Genomic DNA, 18,293 nt, shown 5'->3' with positions numbered 1-18,293 from the left:
AAAAAAAAAAAAAAAAAATCATCCTCACATGTCAAGTTTGAAACTAAATGGAATTTCCAAGAGACTAAAAAAACAAAAGAGTTGGTAGACCATAAAAGAATATGTTGGACATAATTTGGGCCATTACATGAGGAGACATATGATTGAATTTGGAATGAAGTTTGACATATGGCCTAAGAGGATTGTATTTTTGCAAAAGAAAAAAGAAGGGAATGATACAAAATTTCCCTCCAATGTTTGGAAAAATGATAGATATACTTTTCAATTAGACTCAAAAGAAGGGGAAAAAATTTCACTATAGTCATGGATTACTTAACAAAGACAACTTCCCCTTCTTTCATTTTATTTTAGATCATATTTCTCAGGGTTGTCAAGATAGACTAGGGGTGTCAAAACCTAGCCTGAATCGATAAAACTGACCGATAAAACCCGAATCGAACCAAATCAATCCTTATTGGACTGGTTTTCGACTAAGGTAACTGAACCGACCAATAACCAAACCGAATAAAACCGATAAAAAAATAAATGATTATGAGATTATAAATTGATGAATTGACCATCCATTTTTTACAATATGAGTGAGAAATTTTTTTATTATAAGGGGAATTGTTACAAATCATTGAATATTAGGTTATGAATAGAAAAATTGATTTGTAAATTATAATAATGCTTTCATTGATTTCTTTGTTCACTATAGAAAACTAGTTGGATAGTTAAATGAAGGGTAATTTACAGCGCCACCCCTTGGAGAATGCTAGTATTATAGGAACACCCCCTCTCTTTCACCAAATTTGACTCAGACCCCCTGCCGTCAGTCACTGTTAAGGAAGGAGTTAAAAGGACTGTTATACCCTCAGATCCCCAGCAGTCCCAAATCAGATTGTTTCCCTCCTCTTTGTCCTCATCTCCAACCCTAACCCTCGCAAAATTTTAATTCGCATGGCACTCGCCTTCAGCATTGCCGTCAATTTTGCCCTTGCAGGATGAAGAAGTGACATATGCATTGTTGAAGTTTTCTTAACTCTGTTTAGGACGTTCCAGACAACTTTAGAGAACTCTTTTAAATCTAAAAACAGACTGTTCCACACAAGCAAGGGGAGTTTAGGCCAAGAGTAGTACAGAGAAGTCGAGAGAATAAAGCATTGTAAGATTCTGAAAGCATCACCAGTACATGATTAAATCTCATAAAACACTACAGAGGATCTGTAATTGGAACTCCTTAAACTGATAATACAACCCAGGTACTGGAAAAGACTCATAATTTCCAACACACAAGCTAAAACCCTAAATACTTGAACATCAAACAGAGATTTTCTCCATCTCCTCATGAACCCGAAACTGTAGCTAACAAAGGTATCTACTTCTGAACAATTATTTAATCAAAACCAAAAACTTAGAAGTGGTTCAAACTCTGAAACGAAGCCCAAATCAATGTAGAAATTTAACACTTACAGTGTTCTAACCATTCGAGACTGAGCAGAGCTTCTTCGACGCATCCCCAATTCAATATATTTCTCCCAGATAAAATATAGAATAGAATAGTAAAGCAGAGACAAAAGAATCAAAGCAGTTGGCGGGTTTAAGGGAGGGAGAGATGCTCTTCAAAAACATTAAAATAGGGAGAAGGAAAGGAAAGGAAAGGTTTTGGAAATGAATTTTTTTTTTTTGGGGTTTTGTTTTGTTCTCAAAACTCCAACAATTAAACAAGGGAACAGAGATCAGTCTCGTAAAGCCATTGATAGAGAGGGTCATCGCCGGACCCAAATGAGGAGTCGGAGACAGAAGAGGAGACGGCCATGTGGGCTTCATGGGACTCGAGGAGAGATCGAGCAAGGCAGTCTGAGTTAGCGAGAGAGGAGAGAGACGTGAACAAAGGGAGGATCGAAGATAGGGCATGGATGGATGATCAAGCCTCAGAAAGAGCTTCCCACTATGACTTCATCGGATTAGGGTTTCCATTCGCCGCTGCCGCTGTTGGAGAGTGATCGCCGATGCTCTGAACGTGAAGGTATATTTGGGTATGGATTTGGGGATGGGGATTTATCAAATGGGTATATAACGTACTTAACCTTTTACAAGGGTATTTTGGTATTTTAAAAAAGATATGGTAGCTGACATCAGCATATAAGGTATATTCCGTAACAGTGACTGACGGCAGGGGGTCTGAGTCCAATTTGGTGAAAGAGAGGGGGTGTTCCTACAATACTAGCATTCTCCAAGGGGTGGCGTTGTAAATTACCCTAAAATAAAAGATTACATAATATTCCTAACTAGATAAAGCTTCGCAAAATCCCTAATAGACCAAAGACTCGAATATGGATCCGGTTCATCTCTATCTGGATACATAGATGGGTTTGGATCGGTTCAAGTGCACATCAAGACTGGGAAGCAGGGGGGGGGGAAGAAATGCAATAGAAGATCTAATTGATGAAGATGGAAGGAAAACACATCCACTGATAATAACATTCCCAGGACAAGGAGTAAAAAAAAGTTAATAAATGTCTATTTTTGTGAGTAGGAGGATGGGATTTTCTGTCAAAGCCTCTGACAAGCTCAAAAAAGAGAAGGATGTTATTGGTGATGGATCTACCCGGATTGAAAGCCAATTGGTTGGCACTAATAAGGGAGATATAGTGTTGTTCCCTGCTACTATCTTAATAGACTCAAATAACCCTTTTAAAAATCTTACACTAACAACATTTAGAAGCAGAAATTCCACGAGGACCATACTAAATGACATACCTTCAGTATATCGGTCTTAACTTTCCTAGTACAATTTGAAATTGCAAGATCTTGGTCCCATTAGATAAGTAACTTAATGACCTTTCAAACATCACTAAAATCATGCAGATGATGGAACTGACTTTTTCTGAAACTTCAAAACTCAATGCTTCACTGCTGCTTTCATCTTGACAAATTTAGTCCCCTTTCTGGGCCTGAATCTTCCATTGTTATCAAAGAAAACCATAGTTGGGTTGCTCCAATCAATCTGGCTAGATTTACCATTAATATGATGCACGTCAGCTCCTTTTTCTTTAATCCTGATATGTTTCATAGATCTATGAAGATTTTCTATGTGTCCTACTGGCTGCATCACATCCAGTTGCCGAGTCTTATGGACCATCAACAGAAAATGTCAGGACCCTTGAAAAAATTGCATGATCTATTATGCAGGAAAAAAAACTTTGCCTAGTGATAGTCTCAAAGTGGTGAATATCGGACTGCTACTAAGGTAAACCAACATTCAATCAGATATTGTAAAATCAATCTCAACAACTGCTTGAGAGGTCTTTCTGTGATTCCTGAAGTGATATATTAACCAGTTTCTTTACTTGAAGCTACAGTTCACAAGTTTGGAGACTGTCCTACGTTAAAACTATTTTCCAAGATAAACAAGTGAGTTTGAACACTAAATTGGAAATGAAACATACCTACTAGGCACTGAGGATGAAAAGTCCCGTCTTGAAGGTCGCACTCCAGACTCGACCTGCTCCAGTTCTCGCTGAAGCTCTCTCTGCATGCAGTCGAATTTCAGACATATAACAGAATCATGTTCAATAACCAACACGACACACACAAGCCCAAACAAAAATCTTGTGGAAAAAACCAAAATTCCACTTAGCAAAACTGTAGCTATCAGTATTAGAAACCTCACATTTACAAAAAGGTGAACACCAACATCTCAATCTAAAAGTCTTTTCAATTTCTAAATTAAATTTCACTCCAGCCCCCCTCCCCCAGCGATGGTTCCATTCTCTCTCCTCCCCCTCCCCTTCCCTCCTCCCTCCGACACCCATCCAACCATAAAATGCCTCCCCCTTGTCCTCCTTCGGCAGTCTCCACTGCTGACCACCTATTCCCTTCCTCCTCCCCTCCCTCAACCTTTGCTCCTTCCCTCTCCTCGCCCCCAACCGTTGCTTCTCTGCCAGCCTCTGTCCCTATCCCGACACCTCCTCCTCCTGCTGACCAACCTAAAACCTGGGCCTTTGCGGCTTCCTCCTCTCATCCTCTCTCCCATCCTTCTTGCGATGGGGTTACCCTCTCCTTCATTACCCTCTCCTTCTGTAGGGATTCTGGCTACTGTCCGGCGGGTACTCTTGACTCTGAGATTGCCAAATGGAAGAACACCATCATTAGGCACTTTCTGGGGCGGCGCCCCCCTTTTCTGACGTCAAAGCCTCACTTTCCAGTAAATGGAAGGCCTCCAGCACGATTTCCTTCTTCCTCTTGGATAATGGGATCTTCATCTTTTGGTTTGCGAATGAAGAAGATAAAAATTTTGCCCTTGAAGGAGGCCCCTGGTTAGTTGGCAAGAAGGCAATCTTCCTTAGGCAATGGGATCAGCATCTCTTCCTCAACAAGATCGACTTCAAGTCCATTCCTGTTTGGGTCTCTCTCCCAAACTTGCCTCTGCATTTCTGGTGTGCGCATGGTCTTAGCATTGTGGGATCTGTGGTTGGCAAACCATTATACTCAGAACTCAGAACTAAGCTTTAGGATCGGCTGGTGTTTGCTAGAATCTGCGTTGAGATATCCGCAGACGTCGAACCTCCTCCCTTAGTGACTGTTCATGACGAAGATGGGTTCTCCCTTGCCCAAGCTGTTCATTACGATTGGATGCCCCCTTGATGCTCCTACTGCAAAAATTTTGGTCACTCCTCTGCAAGTTGTGCCCCAAAATCTTCCACCGCTACCATTGCCGCTGCTGTTGAAGGCCTTGTCATTGAAGGCCCTGATGTTGAAGCCCCTGTTATTCAAGCCAATGATGCCATTGGTGCTTCTAACCCTCCTGGTACTGATGCTTTAGCCCCTGCTAGGGGTAGATCTCACTGTCGGTGTACTCACCGGAATTGTAGCCGCATAGCGAATCCCGCCTCTTCGTTGAACCCAGGCCATCCTCCCTTGGACCGATGGACGATAGTCTTTTGTCCACTGGTTACAATCGATTCGAGCTCCTCTCAAATCACTCCTGCTCTGACACCTCTAGCCTGTCCTCTCCTTCTTGCCGTTCATCTGACCCTTCTGCCCCCCCTTTCACCTCCGAGAATGATCCTCCCGAGCTTCCTCCTCCCTTATTTGTCGCCCTCACTGCAGTCTTGAGCCTTCCAGTCGCCTCTTCCTGTCTTATCCACCCTTCGTGCGATACCAACTCTCTTTTGGTGTCTTCTGACCATTTTCCCCTTCTGCTGGTTTTCCCCCCTTCTCCCCCTCCTTCTCTTAGCCAAGCGCTTGGGTAGTCCGGTTCTCTGACCCAACCTTTTGATCCTTCTGGCCTTCTTTTACCGCTCAATGACCCATCGGATCCCTCCTTCAATAACCCTGTATCATTGACCCATCAGCCCCTTAGGGTCTCTCCTCTTGACCCAACTAACCTCTATCAGGCCTTGACCTGTCATCTCCCTTGCCTGGATTTCTCCACTCCTTCGGCCATCCCCCCTTCTCGCCTCTGTCTTTGTCTTCCGTCACTCTCGCCTTGGAAGGCGTCATCTCCAATCTCTACAATTGCTCCGCCGCCAATTCTCATGCATTGGAAGGCGTCATCACCAACCTCTCAGAATCCAGGCCTCCCTGCCTGCCTTTGTGTGCTGATGTCGTGGGAGCCCTCCAGCCCCCCTCTGTTTTGGGCTGCCGCTCCTCCGACCTTATGCTTGCCCCTGCAGCTGGCCTCTGGTCCTTCTCGCCCCACACCTTGGAAGGCGTCAGCCACCTCTCCTCTGATCCTTGTATTACTGCATGCTCCGAAGACTCTCTGCCTGCCACTCATTGCGACTGTGCTTGTTGAGATCATGCGTCCTCATCAGCTACCTCGTTGAGGCCTGTTTATGGCACCTGCTGCTCCCTCGAGCCTTTGCTTGGCACTTCCGACACCACCATCAGCAATATTGCTCCTACCTTCTCGCCTGACCTTTAGTCATCAACCCTGGTAGCCACAAATTTGAGCCAGCCGAGCCCTGGCAGCCACAAATCTGAGCCAACCGAGCCCATATTTTCAGGCTTCCCATGAGAACTCCCCCACTGCTTCAAAAGTTGGGTAGGCCACTCCTGCCCCAGCAAGAAGACCCGCTAGAATTACTACTGGGCATCCCCGAGGCACTTGTGCAACAGAATCTGTTGATCAAATGCCTAGTCAGAGCTTCCCAGACCCTTAAGATCTGTCTCTACCTCTAAGGGATCATCTCCCAATGCAACAACTTTGCCTCCTTTGGCCTCTCCCCTTAAGGAATACCGTCGAAGGAAAAAAAATACCCGCCTCTAGGGTCTCCTGCAATCTTGGCTCCTCGGAGCATCTGTTGCCATCTCTTCCTTCTTCCAAATGACTCCGTGGACTACATGGAATGTGCGTGGGCTTAACTTCCTAACAAAACATGCCTCCATCCGGTCTCCTCTTCGTGCTTCCCGTGCTCCTCTTTGTTGCCTTCTTGAAACCCGAGTGCTTGAGCCCAATGCCCCTCGTATTGTAGCATCCATAGCCCCTTCGTGGTCCTTCCTTCCCAACTATGCGCATTGCCCCAGTGGCCGTATCTGGATTCTTTGGAACACCTTCCTCAATGTTTCAGCCATTTCCTCCTCTTCCCAATCTATCCATCTCTCTTTCTCCTTCCCCTCTGAGCCCTCCCCTTTCTTCTTCTATGTCATCTATGCTCTTAATAGTGTGATTGGTAGGTTTGTCTCTTTGGGCTGACCTGTGTGCCTTTGCCCCCTTAACCTCCACCCTTCCTTGGGGCATGGGGGGTGACTAATGTGGTGAGAGCAAGTCACGAAAAGGTGGGGGGCTCTCTCATAGACTCCTCTACAGTGGATTCGTTTAATGACTGCATCACTGACATTGCTATAAGCGACCTACACTGATCGGGAGCCAAGTTCACTTGGCAAAATCGCACGAGCGGCTCGACCCGGATTGCTTGCAAGTTGGACAAAGTCCTCATCAATGAGGCCTAGCTTAAATCTTTTCCCTCCTCTTATGCTACCTTCTGCCCCTATGGCATTTCTGATCACTCTTTGATTTCCCTCCTCGTCCACATCTTCTTCTCTTTTGGCCCCAAGCCCTTCAAATTCTTTGATATGTGGTCTCTACATCCTGATTTTCTCCATGTGGTGGTGATCTCCGCCCACGCCTCTTCCTCCCCCTTTGTGGCCTTTTGAGAAAGCTCAAGAATGTCAAATCTACCCTTAAGAGCTGAAACATCAAACCTTCGGGAACATTTCTATGAGAGTCTCCTGCTGTCGGGATCAAGGATTAAAGTATCGGTATCGGTCGTCGTATCGGCCAGCCAAAATTAAGATACGTATCGGAGAGGTATCGTATCGTATCGGAGATACACTAAGAAACACTAAAGATACGCACATAAATAGATAGGAAACACTTTATTATACACTTCTGCATAAAAAAATAGTTAAAAAAAGTTATATATAACATGTATTATGCATAAACAGTAAATTGAGAGTATCGCACTAAGAATCAAAGGTTTGTAGTTGTCCCATAAATGTAAAATCCTTGTTCTCAACCTTGATTTCCACTTTAGTTAGAGAGAAAAATGGTTGGCAGCAACTTTGGAACAAAAACACCTCAAAAAATTATGTTTTTCTAAAAAATTACCCATTTTGGCCATTTTATGACCGTAGCGGTACGTATCGGTGTGCATCGGTCGATACATACCGATACGCACCAATACGTACCGATACATACCGAAACGTACATTTCACTTCAATTTTGAATTTTTCATAAAGTATCGGTGCGTATCGATGGTGTATCGGTGCGTATCGTAAAATACGTATCGATACAAAAGGGTTTTAAAAATTTTATGTATCGTATCGGTTAGTATCGTATCAGTAAGGACCAATACGGTACGATACGGACCAATACTTTAAACCATGGTCGGGATAAGCTTGATGACATCTAGTCCCACCTCCAGTTGGATCTGCACAATATATACCTTGCTGCTGAGGAAAAAGTCGTCTCTGAGGAGCTTTCCTCCCTTCTCCAAGAAGAAAGCTTCCTCGGACAAAAGTCTCGCATTAAATGGCTCGAGCTTAGAGATTCCAACTACTTCCACAAGTCCCTTAAAGCTTGCACCAATGCTAACTCCATCTCCGAGCTCATTTCCAGAGATGATTTTCCCCTCAGACCCCCTGATGAGATTAAAGATGAGGCTGCCTCTTTCTTCTCTGACCTCTTTCACCCCCCTTCTTTGGTTCCCACACCTCCCATTCCTCCCAACCTTCTCAATAAATCCATTCCCCCTCATCTTCCCCCCTCGCTCCAAGCTCTTCCTTCGGATGATGAGATCCTTTCCGCAGTGCTCTCTCACAAGGCTAACAAAGCCCCGAGGCCGAATGGGTTTAGTATGGGCTTCTTTTCTTCTTGTTGGAGTATCATTCGTTCTGATCTCATCCTCGCTATAGGAAGTTTTTTTCCTTAATCCTCATCAAATCAAAAGGGTCAACCACACCATCTGCCTTATTCCCAAGAAAGAGGGGGCCCAGTCCCTCTCTAACTTTAGGCCCATCTCTATTTGCAATCTCTTGTACAAATTCACTGCTAAGATTCTAGCCAATAGAATCCAGAAAGTCATTGACTCGCGTGTCATTCCTAATCAATTGGCCCTTGTCCTAGGCAGAATCATTGCTGACAACATTCTTTGTCCTGAGATTGTCAGAGGGTTTAACCGTAGATCCCACTCTGCAGTTGCCCTTCTCAAAATTGACATCCATAAAGCATTTGACTCAATCCGTTGGAGCTACATCTCCAATGTCTTAATCCAAATGTCCTTCCCGCCATCCTTTGGTCACTGGGTCCTCTCTTGCATCTCCTCCCCCTCCTCCGTTCTCATCAATGGTCGCCCTGCTGGATTCTTCCCTTCCTCGGTTGGAATTAGACAAGGCTGCCCTCTTTCTCCTTTTCTTTTCTCCATCGCCCTTGAGGTCCTCTCTCGTTCGATCCAAATCTCCACCAACCTCCACCTTATTTCCCCCATTCCTAAATGTAAGCCCATCCTTCTCACTCACCTTGCTTTCGTTGATGATCTTATGATCTTCTCTAGAGCTGACCCCTCCTCCATCTCCGCCATCATGTCCTCCCTTTACCTCTTCCAGTCCCTATCGGGTCTCCGCATCAGCCTCCTTAAATCTAGGCACTTTCTCTCTGGCTTTTCTGGCGCCACCAGTTCCCTCCTCCAGATCACGGGATTCTCCCTTAGCTCCTTCCTTGTCAAATACCTTGGTCCGCCTCTCATTCCTTCCAGGCTCTTTTCCCATCATTGTGCCCCTAACGGACCTCCTACATAAGAAGCTTCAGCTCTAGAAAGCTAAGCTCCTCGCCTATGCAAGTCACCTTGTTCTTATCTGTCCTTCAATCCATGTACCTTTATTGGATAGGCATCTTTATGCTCCCAACGTCCGTCATCAATTCTATTGAGAGCCTCCTTTGTTCCTTCCTGTGGAAGGGATCAGACTTCCCTAGGTTCCTCCACCCCTTGAGCTGGGATCAAGTTTTCCTTTCCAAAGCTAAAGGAGGGTTGGGTATCAAAAAAATTAAGGATGTCAACTCTGCCTACATTCTTAAGCTCGTTTGGAAGATTGCCTCCAAGAGCAAGGATATTTAGGTTTCTTGGGTCTATTCTTCCCCTTATCAAAAACAACTATATCTGGACCGCTCCACTCCCCTAGAATGCCTCTTGGATCTGGAGAAAAATCTCTCCCTCAGATCTACTGCGTTAGGTGCTATCTCTTGGTCCATTGGTAATGGTCTCAACACCTCTCTCTAGCTTGACCCTTGGCACCCCCAGGATAATCTAAGCCTCAAGCTTGAGCTGTAATGCCAAAGTCTCCTCCATCTTGTCCTAGGGTAATTGGTCCCCCCTCCCTCTCCTCCCCTTGCTGATCTTTGGGCCTCCCTCCCCCCCATCCCTCCCGGTCACAGAGGAAGGGATAATACCACCGTTTGGTCTCCGTCCAACTTGGGGTGGTTGTTATCGGCTTCTGCTTAGAATCTCATCCACCTCAAAGCCCCTCTCTAGAGAAATATTATCTGGTTCAAAGGCCACATTCCACACCACAGCTTCACCGTGTGGCGTGCCCTCTCCAACTACCTCCCCATGCAGTGTTTTCTCCGCCACCGGCACATCCAAGTCCCACGGCTTGCTGCCTCTACTGGAATGGTATGGAAGATGTAGATCATCTCTTCTTCTCCTGCCACTTCTCCAAAATCTGGAAAAGAATCCTCAGTAACTGCTAGCCTGCTAGGAGGCCTATTCTTCCCTTGAGTAGAGAATGGATCTGGATCGATATGACATTCAGAGGGTGCACCATCTGTGACAGCTGAGAAGTTCGCCTTTTGCGCAGTGATCACTCATATCTGGATGGAGCGTAATTTGTGCAGATGGACTTCCAACTCTCGATCCTTGGATCAGATTTGGAAAGCCATCTACTTTGATGTTAGTTCTAAGCTTGGGTGCCTCCCCCACCGTCCCATCGCCGACACCCAGAGGAATAGGCTTATTGTTATTTCCTGGGGCCTCCCTCTTGCTACCATTAGTATTTCCCCCTTACATAATGTATCCTCCTTGTGTGGGCCCCTGCCCTTTGGTTTATAGCTGGTTTCCCCCCTCTCACTCTCCTCCCCTATTGTATTTTTTCCTCCTTTGTTAATGAATTTATTTATTCATCCAAAAAAAAAAATCTCAATCTAAAAGGCCATAGCCATAACAAAAAGAGCAAGTAAAATATGTAATATTCTTTTCATTAAAAATAAAAAAAAAAAGTAATCTTCCCATGAAACACAAAAAACATTTTAAGAAATTCTATGTAATGCATTGGAAATATTTACTTGAGAAATATTTTAGCAAGTGATTGTCATATATGTTCTTTTATCTGCAAAAGTGAAGCAGAAATTAAAAGGATGGAAAGAGAAGTCCAAGCATGGCCCGTATGTCTTGACAGAGATAAGGAACAGCCCACAGCTGAAAAAAAAAAAAACCACCTTACCCCCACTGACCACCCATAAACAAAAGCTACTCCATACTCCACCCTTCCCCTCCAACTAAGTAGAAGGAAAACATCAACAGCAGAGAAAATGGAAGAAGAAAACAACAGAGGAGACGTGCATTTGAGTGATGAATAAAGTGCGAGCATGTGATGCAAACCAACACTCAACAAAGCAGGTGGGTCATCAATATCTTTTGCTTTTGTGATAAGCCATGCTTATACTGTTAGCAGACATGCAATGCAGATTGCTGATTACATAATGGATCTCATGATCTGGGCATCTTCTAAATATCTATCCCAATGCCATCTTGACAACATCTGCCAATCTATGCCAGAATTACATGCAGAAAAACAAAGTTACTTGCCTGTGTTTGTCTTTCCTTTTCCAAGTCAAGATTATGGCGCAACTCTCGTGTTCTTGCACGCTCAATCTCCAGCAACCGCAACCTTTCAATCTCATGCTCCACTTCACTTGTTCTCTCCCTGGATATGCATAAGCAGCGCGTTAGTAGCTGCCCCACCAAAATCAAACAACAAGAAGATTCAGACATAAGGTGTGCCACTGAATTTGCAGGACCTATCAAGTTCTTGCAAAAGCTCTGCTTCCCGTAAAGCTGTTTCTTCCAAATACTTTTGACGGGCATGTCTTACAAGAAGCTTCTTTTGTCTACGTGCCACAATTTCCTCCCTGAGCCTAGACTTCTCTCTGACAACAAAATGCAAAATAACTTTATTCTATAATCCAGAAGAACATAAGAGTATCTGCAGTGGTACTGTGGTCCACTCAGACCATTTGGTGTGATGGGGTAGCAAAAATAAATACTCTTAGACCACTTTGGAAAGTTTTAAAATATAAAGAACACAGCCACCTTGTTTAGATGTAATGTAAGGAAAATTAGTATGTCTCTGAGCTCACAGCTTTTTTTATTATAATATGATCTGATTATACTTTCATTATTTGAGATTTCCTAGTTACTTAATGTTGGATGGGGTAATAACATGTGTCAAATATAACACCAGCTCTCTTTATTTATAATAATGGAGAGAAATTTCTAAAGTATTACAAGGACCATTAAACCCCTTAAGGACCTAACGACCTAAGGACCCGTTTTGAATCTGACATATTCCGTAAAACCCATTATTACAACTCCCCCTCAAGCTGGTGCATAGATATCACATATGCCCAACTTGGAGATAATGGAATGAAACATCTTACTACTAAGACCTTTAGTAAATACATCAGCCAGTTGTTCACTATTGGAAACAAAAGGCACATAACAAGGTTACCACCAACAAAGGTGCAATAACCAATAGTTGTGGTCATCAGGGGAACCTGCCCAATCAGCATCTGTGAAGGCCTCCACCCTAAGGTGATCATGAGAAGAAAAAAGAATGTCACATCCTGGGGCAGATTTCAAGTAACTGAGAACACACAACACAAGTTCCATATGAGTTGAATAGGGATCATGCATGGACTGACTAACCAGGCTAACAAAAAATGCTATGCCAGGGTGTGTATGAGATAGATCAAACACCCCACTAATATCTGATATCTCCTATTATCTACAGGGTCACCTTCCTTGCTACTCAGGTGATCGTCACCTTCAATGGGAGTGTTTGCCGGCTTAAACCCAACATGTATGTCTTAGAAAGAAGGTTAGAACATACTTCCGTTGAGACAAGTAGATCCCACAAGAAGACCTGACAACTTCAATGCCAAGGAAGTAACAAATCCTAGATCTTTGATCTCAAATTCCTAACCCACATACCTTTTGAGGTGAGATATCTCTGTCAGACCATCCCCATTAACAACAATATCATCTACATAGCCTATCAGGATAGCAATCTTCCCACTAGATTTCTGATGAACAAAGTGTGGTCAGCATTGCTTTGAGAGTAGCCTGTAGCAATCATAGCCTTGTGGAAATGCCCGAACCAAGCACAAGGGAGTTGTTTAAGCTCATACAATGCACGCTTCAACTTGCAAACTTTCCCTTGTGTTTTGCAACAAGTGAATCTAAGAGGAATGTCCATATACACTTCCTCCTCAATTTCCCTATGAAAAAAGGCATACTTCACATCTAGCTGCTAAAGTAATCGTCTCTTGGTAGTCGATCTCATAGGTCTGATTGAAGCCCTTGGCAAGAAGTCTGGCCTTGTACCAATCCATTGTACCATCGGGCTTTTATTTCAATGTGAAGACCCACTTACAAGTTACAACCAAATGTCTTCTTCTGTGAGGGAAGACACACTAGATCACATGTGCCATTCTTCTTTAGAGCTTGCATCTCTTCAACCATAGTTGCCTGCTATTGTGAGTCTACACTCACTTCCTGCCGTATACAAGGAATAGACATAAAGGATCGAGAAGACATAAAACTATAGTATAACAATTTTAGCAATATGATATAAAGTATATGACCTAGTGCCTTTTCAAACAACAATAGGCAACTCAAGGGATGGATCAATAGAGGAAGAAGGAGAATTACCTGAGTCTAAGGTGACAAGATCAGGCTCGAGAGGACACAACTGGCCTGGTAGGGTAGATGCTGGATGTGTAGTGGTTTGATTCTATTTTCTGCAACTATAAACACGTATCTCTGGCAGAGGTGAAGGAGGCCAAGTAGGTGTGTCACTCTCCCCCCCTGAAACGCGATACCGGCAGGGATAACAAGTTTAAGATGTGGCACATCTTCTATAGTGGAAGAACTCCCCCTGAAGAGGTGCCTCAGTATAGTATGATGCAGATTCATGAAATACAACATCCATAGTGACAAAACAAAGCCGAGTAAGAGGATGAAAACAATGATAACCTTTTCTGAATAGGAGCATACCTTATTAAAATGCACCGGAGACCACGGGAATCAAACTTCCCGTGAAGTTGATGATCTTGAGCATAACAGATACTACCGAATACCTTGGGAGGAACAAGAAAAACGGCGGAGCCCTGGAGAAGATCCAGAGGGGGGCAAAAGGTTAGAACTCGAGAAGGCATTCGGTCTCCAGTTTTGGGGAGGAACATGCATCTCAAACGTAAGAGTGTGCTACCTCACAAAGGTGGCGATTCTTCCTCTTAGCAATGCCATTCTGAGCAAGAGTATCGACACAGCTAGTCAAATGGATCATCCCATGAGCGGAAAGGTAAGCCTAAAAGGATCCTTTCTGAGATAAACTCCACGCCTCCCATCGCCGCCATCGACTTCATTTTCCCTTCCCCCCCCTCTCGACAAACCTGAAACCACTCCTCCCATCATTGACTTAACCTCTTCTATCTCTATCATCTCTTCTATGTCTCTCCTTTGGCCAAACCATCAATTCCTGAACCTGACCAACCTAAACCAACCCAATTTCACTCTAAACCATGCCTCTGCCGATCCAACTTCATCTAAGACTGCCATCCTGCCTAACCCGATTGCTAGCATTTCCATACCCACTGACCCTCCTAACTACACTCACCTGACCATTAGCCCGACCCACCTTAACCCGTTGAGAGCTCCTCCCTCGCCAGATGGCCTGTAATGGGAACCATCCCACCTTTTGGCCTCGTGCCTTGCTAGTGCTGATCTTGCTCCAACAACTGCTCCCTCTGGCTCATCTCTCCTATATGACGGAGTTGCCCAGCCATCCGTTGAGTCGACTGTCACCTTCGGTGCCGCCCCTCTTCATGCCATCACTGTTTCATCTCTCAGGTACTCTGATCTCTCCGCCAGCAATTTCCTTGGAAGCTCCTTCGATCTCTTTGCTAACAACCATCATCGAAACTGTCTCGATCTCTCCACAAAAATCATAATTGCCCTTGCTACTCTAACATTGCTGCCTAATCCTATTTTGCCGCCTGCCCCTACCACATCGACTGCTCCCTCCCTCTTAGAGTATGGTCTGTCACCTGTCGTCACCATGATTACTTCCTCCTTGGCTTCGCACACCCCTCTTGCATTCCCTGTTGCTCTTGTTATGCCTACTACCTCAAAGTCTTACCTCTCCAAGCCTGCTGCTTCATCAAATAAGAGATCGCCTCCCAGAAGCTCAAGAGCACCTCAGACCTTTGCCACAGCCCCCAGGCCATGCCTCCAAAGTGTTGACGTCCTCTATGAACCAGCCATCTCCCATCAAGGAGTACACTCGAAAGGCGAAGCACTCCAGTGCTACTAGCCGATAGAAACACTCTTCTAGCTCCACTGAGCTCTTGTCCACAACCTCCACTGTTTCTCAATGACCATTTGGACCTTTTGGAATGTCCAGGGGCTCAAATTCGTTCCTCAAATCTTGTCTAGTTCCACCAAAGCTCGGTTTTGTTTGAATCATCGTGGAAGAAGAAGCGGTTCACTAGCCACTACATCTATGGATCCCACCAAATTATTAATGATCATGTTAAAATAAGGAAGCACTTCACTTAGGGTAGCCAGTCTCACTTCACATAGCACAATGCTTTTCTATTTACATTCATCCTTTTAACTTACCGAAGTGAGGAAAGCCACATTAGGGATAGCAAAAGGGTGGGTCCCTGGCCAAACAAGCTTCCATTGGCTCCCATATCCTCTCCTCCCAATGATGTTTTCTTGAAACTAGGGTTTTAGAGCCCAATGTTCGTAGCATTGCCTCTTCAATTGCCCCGTCTTGGTCCTTTTGAGCCAATTATCTCCACTGTCAGCATGGGCATATCTGGATCATGTGGAACCACGACAAAATCCGGGTCACCTCTTTAGCCTCCTCTCCTCTCCTCCTCTAACCCATCTGGTGCTAATTCCTGTTTCTCATCCATCATTTATCCCTTAAACCGTGCCCACGATAGGTTTTCTCTTTGGGCTGACATTCGCGCTCATTCCACCATCGTAGGGTCCTCTCCTTGGATCCTTGCGGGTGATTTCAATGTTTTCAGATCTAGTAATAAAAAGCATCAGGATGAGCCCATTGATCTCCCTTCTGTTAAGGCCTTCAATGATTGCCTCGAGGACATCAGCATGCGTGGCCTTCACTAGTCTAGTGCAAAGCTCTTTTAGCATGACCGTGGCTCTGGCCCTGAGAGGATTGCTTGTAAACTTGACAGAGCCCTCGTCAATAAAGCTTGGTTGGAAACCTTTCCCTCCACTATGCCTATTTTGACTCCCTGGCATCTCTGACCATGCTCCCATCATCCTCCATGTTAGCCCTCTAGTCTCCTTTAGCCCCAAACCCTTTAAATTCTTTAGACATGTGGGCCCTCCACCAGGACTTTTCCCCAATTGTCCGTTCTGTTTGGAACATTCATGTTCAAGCCTTCTCTTCCCCCCTCATTGCCCTCGCTAGGAAACTCAAAAATGTCAAGTCTGCCATTAAGCTCTGGAGCTCGACCTACTTCAGCAATATCTCTTCTAGAGTTTCATCTTGCAAGGACAAGCTGGACATCATCCAGTCTAGCCTCCAATTAGACCTTCACAACCAGCTCCTTGCTAAGGAAGAAAAATTGGTCCCCTTTAGTTCACTCTTTTGGCCCAAAAAAAAAGTTTTCTTCGGACAAAAGCTCGTATCAAGTGGCTTGAGTTGGGTGACTATAACACGGCTTTTTTCCATTGTTCCCTGAAAGCCCATGTGAATGCTAACACCGTTCCCCTCTTCACTTGCAGTGATGGCTCCACCCTTAGCAATCTTGACGACATCAAATCTGAAGCTGCTTCCTACTTCTCCGAGTTGTTCAACCCTCCCTCCCCTCTCCCCCCTCTCCCATCCCCGTCGGTCTAATCAACAAGCTCATCCCTAACCATCTCCAGCCTTTCCTCTGCTCCATCCCTTCGGATGATGAAATTATCAATGTTGTCCTCTCCCACAAAGTTAATAAAGCTTCGGGTCCAGATGGTTTTAGCATGGGATTTTTCTCTTCCTGATAGGATATCATTAAACATGACCTCATTAAAGCTATCAGAAGCTTCTTTCTCGACCCTAACCAAATCTCAGGTGTTAATCACACCTTCCTTTGTTTCATCCTCAAGTCCGAAGGAGCTTCCCCTATGCCTGACTTCAAACCCATCTCCCTGTGCAACCTTATATACAAATTCATCACCAAAATCCTTGCCAACCATATCCAGAAGGTCATTGACTCCTTGATTAACCCTAACCAATCTGCCTTCATTGGTGGAATAAGCATTGCTGACAACACTATCCTATGCCATGAAATTGTCCACGGTTTTGACCGCAAATCCCATTGCTCAGCCACACTCCTCAAAATTGACATTCACAAAGCTTTTGATTCTGTCAGCTGAGATTTCCTCTCCTCTGTCTTACTCCAGATGTCCTTCCCCCTTTCTCTTGTGTGTTGGATTTATACATGTATCTCCACCCCCTCATTCTCTGTTCTTATCAATGGTAGCCCTGCGGGCTACTTCTCTTCTTCTGTTGGCATTCGTCAGTGGTCTCCCCCTTCCTCTTCTTCCTTAGAGTTGAAGTGCTCTCCAAATCTAACCAATCCTCTATTGATCTCCACCTCATCTCCCCTATCCCCAAATGCAGAGCCCTCTATCTAACCCACCTCGCTTTTTCTAATGATCTCATGATCTTCTCTGCAGCGGACCCCAATCCATCTCCTCAATCATGTCCTCTCTATATTTCTTTCAAAGTCTCAAGGGGCTCAGGATCAATCTTCTCAAATCTTGCCTTTTCACTGTCAATGTCTCGAATGCCTGCCGAGCCCAGCTTCTTTCTCTTACGGGGCTTCTTTCTTGGTGTTCTACCTATAAAGTACCTGGGTCTCCCTCTCATTCCTGCCAGGCTCTCAGCCCACCATTGCACCTCTATGCTTGATCTCATAAGAAAATGGCTTCAGCTCTGGAAAAGCAAACTCCTCTCCTATGCGGGGGCACCTTGAGCTTGCTAGATCAATCCTCTAGTCCATGTACCTCCACTAGTCCAAGGTTTTTGCTCTGCCATGCTCAACCATCAAAGCCATTGAATCCCTCATCTACTCCTTCCTCTGGAAAGGTAACTATTCATCCAAATTGCTCCATCCAATCAGTTGGGCTTCCCTTTACCTCCTTAAATCCAAAGAAGGGCTGAGATTAAGGCACATCAAGAAAGTTCAATTTTGTGGGAATCCCTTAAACTCATTTGGAAGATTGCCATCAAGCAAAATTCCATTTGGGTCTCTTGGGTCTACCCTTACCTCCTCAAGAATGAGTCCCTCTAGACTGCTTCTCCTAGCCCCGACACCCCTTGGGTCTGACGTAACATCCTAAATTTGAGTCCACTGCTCTTGGAGCCATGTCCACTTCCATTGGAAACAGCTCCTCTACCTCCCTCTAGCTCAACCCCTGGCACCCCTCTGGCATCTTCTTCTCTAC

At 44.7% G+C, this 18,293-nt stretch overlaps 1 protein-coding gene across 5 annotated transcripts in view; it reads right to left on the bottom strand.

The window, feature by feature from the left end:
- The window catches only part of LOC122080099, a 145,551-nt gene that overhangs the window by 11,291 nt on the left and 115,967 nt on the right, over positions 1 to 18,293 (bottom strand). For 3 of the 5 annotated variants that reach the window (XM_042646979.1, XM_042646978.1, XM_042646983.1), the window contains 3 exons: positions 11,561 to 11,689; positions 11,349 to 11,466; positions 3,432 to 3,514 (listed from right to left, as the gene is read on the bottom strand). In XM_042646979.1, the coding sequence (XP_042502913.1) occupies positions 3,432 to 3,514; positions 11,349 to 11,466; positions 11,561 to 11,689 (330 nt within the window). The remainder of the gene's footprint in view (positions 1 to 3,431; positions 3,515 to 11,348; positions 11,467 to 11,560; positions 11,690 to 18,293) is intronic. The other 2 variants (XM_042646980.1, XM_042646981.1) reach the window with 2 other exon arrangements.

The sequence above is a fragment of the Macadamia integrifolia genome, chromosome 5, assembly GCF_013358625.1.
Source record: "Macadamia integrifolia cultivar HAES 741 chromosome 5, SCU_Mint_v3, whole genome shotgun sequence".
Classification (NCBI taxonomy): Eukaryota; Viridiplantae; Streptophyta; class Magnoliopsida; order Proteales; family Proteaceae; genus Macadamia; species Macadamia integrifolia.
This window is presented reverse-complemented; position numbering and strand designations above follow the sequence as displayed.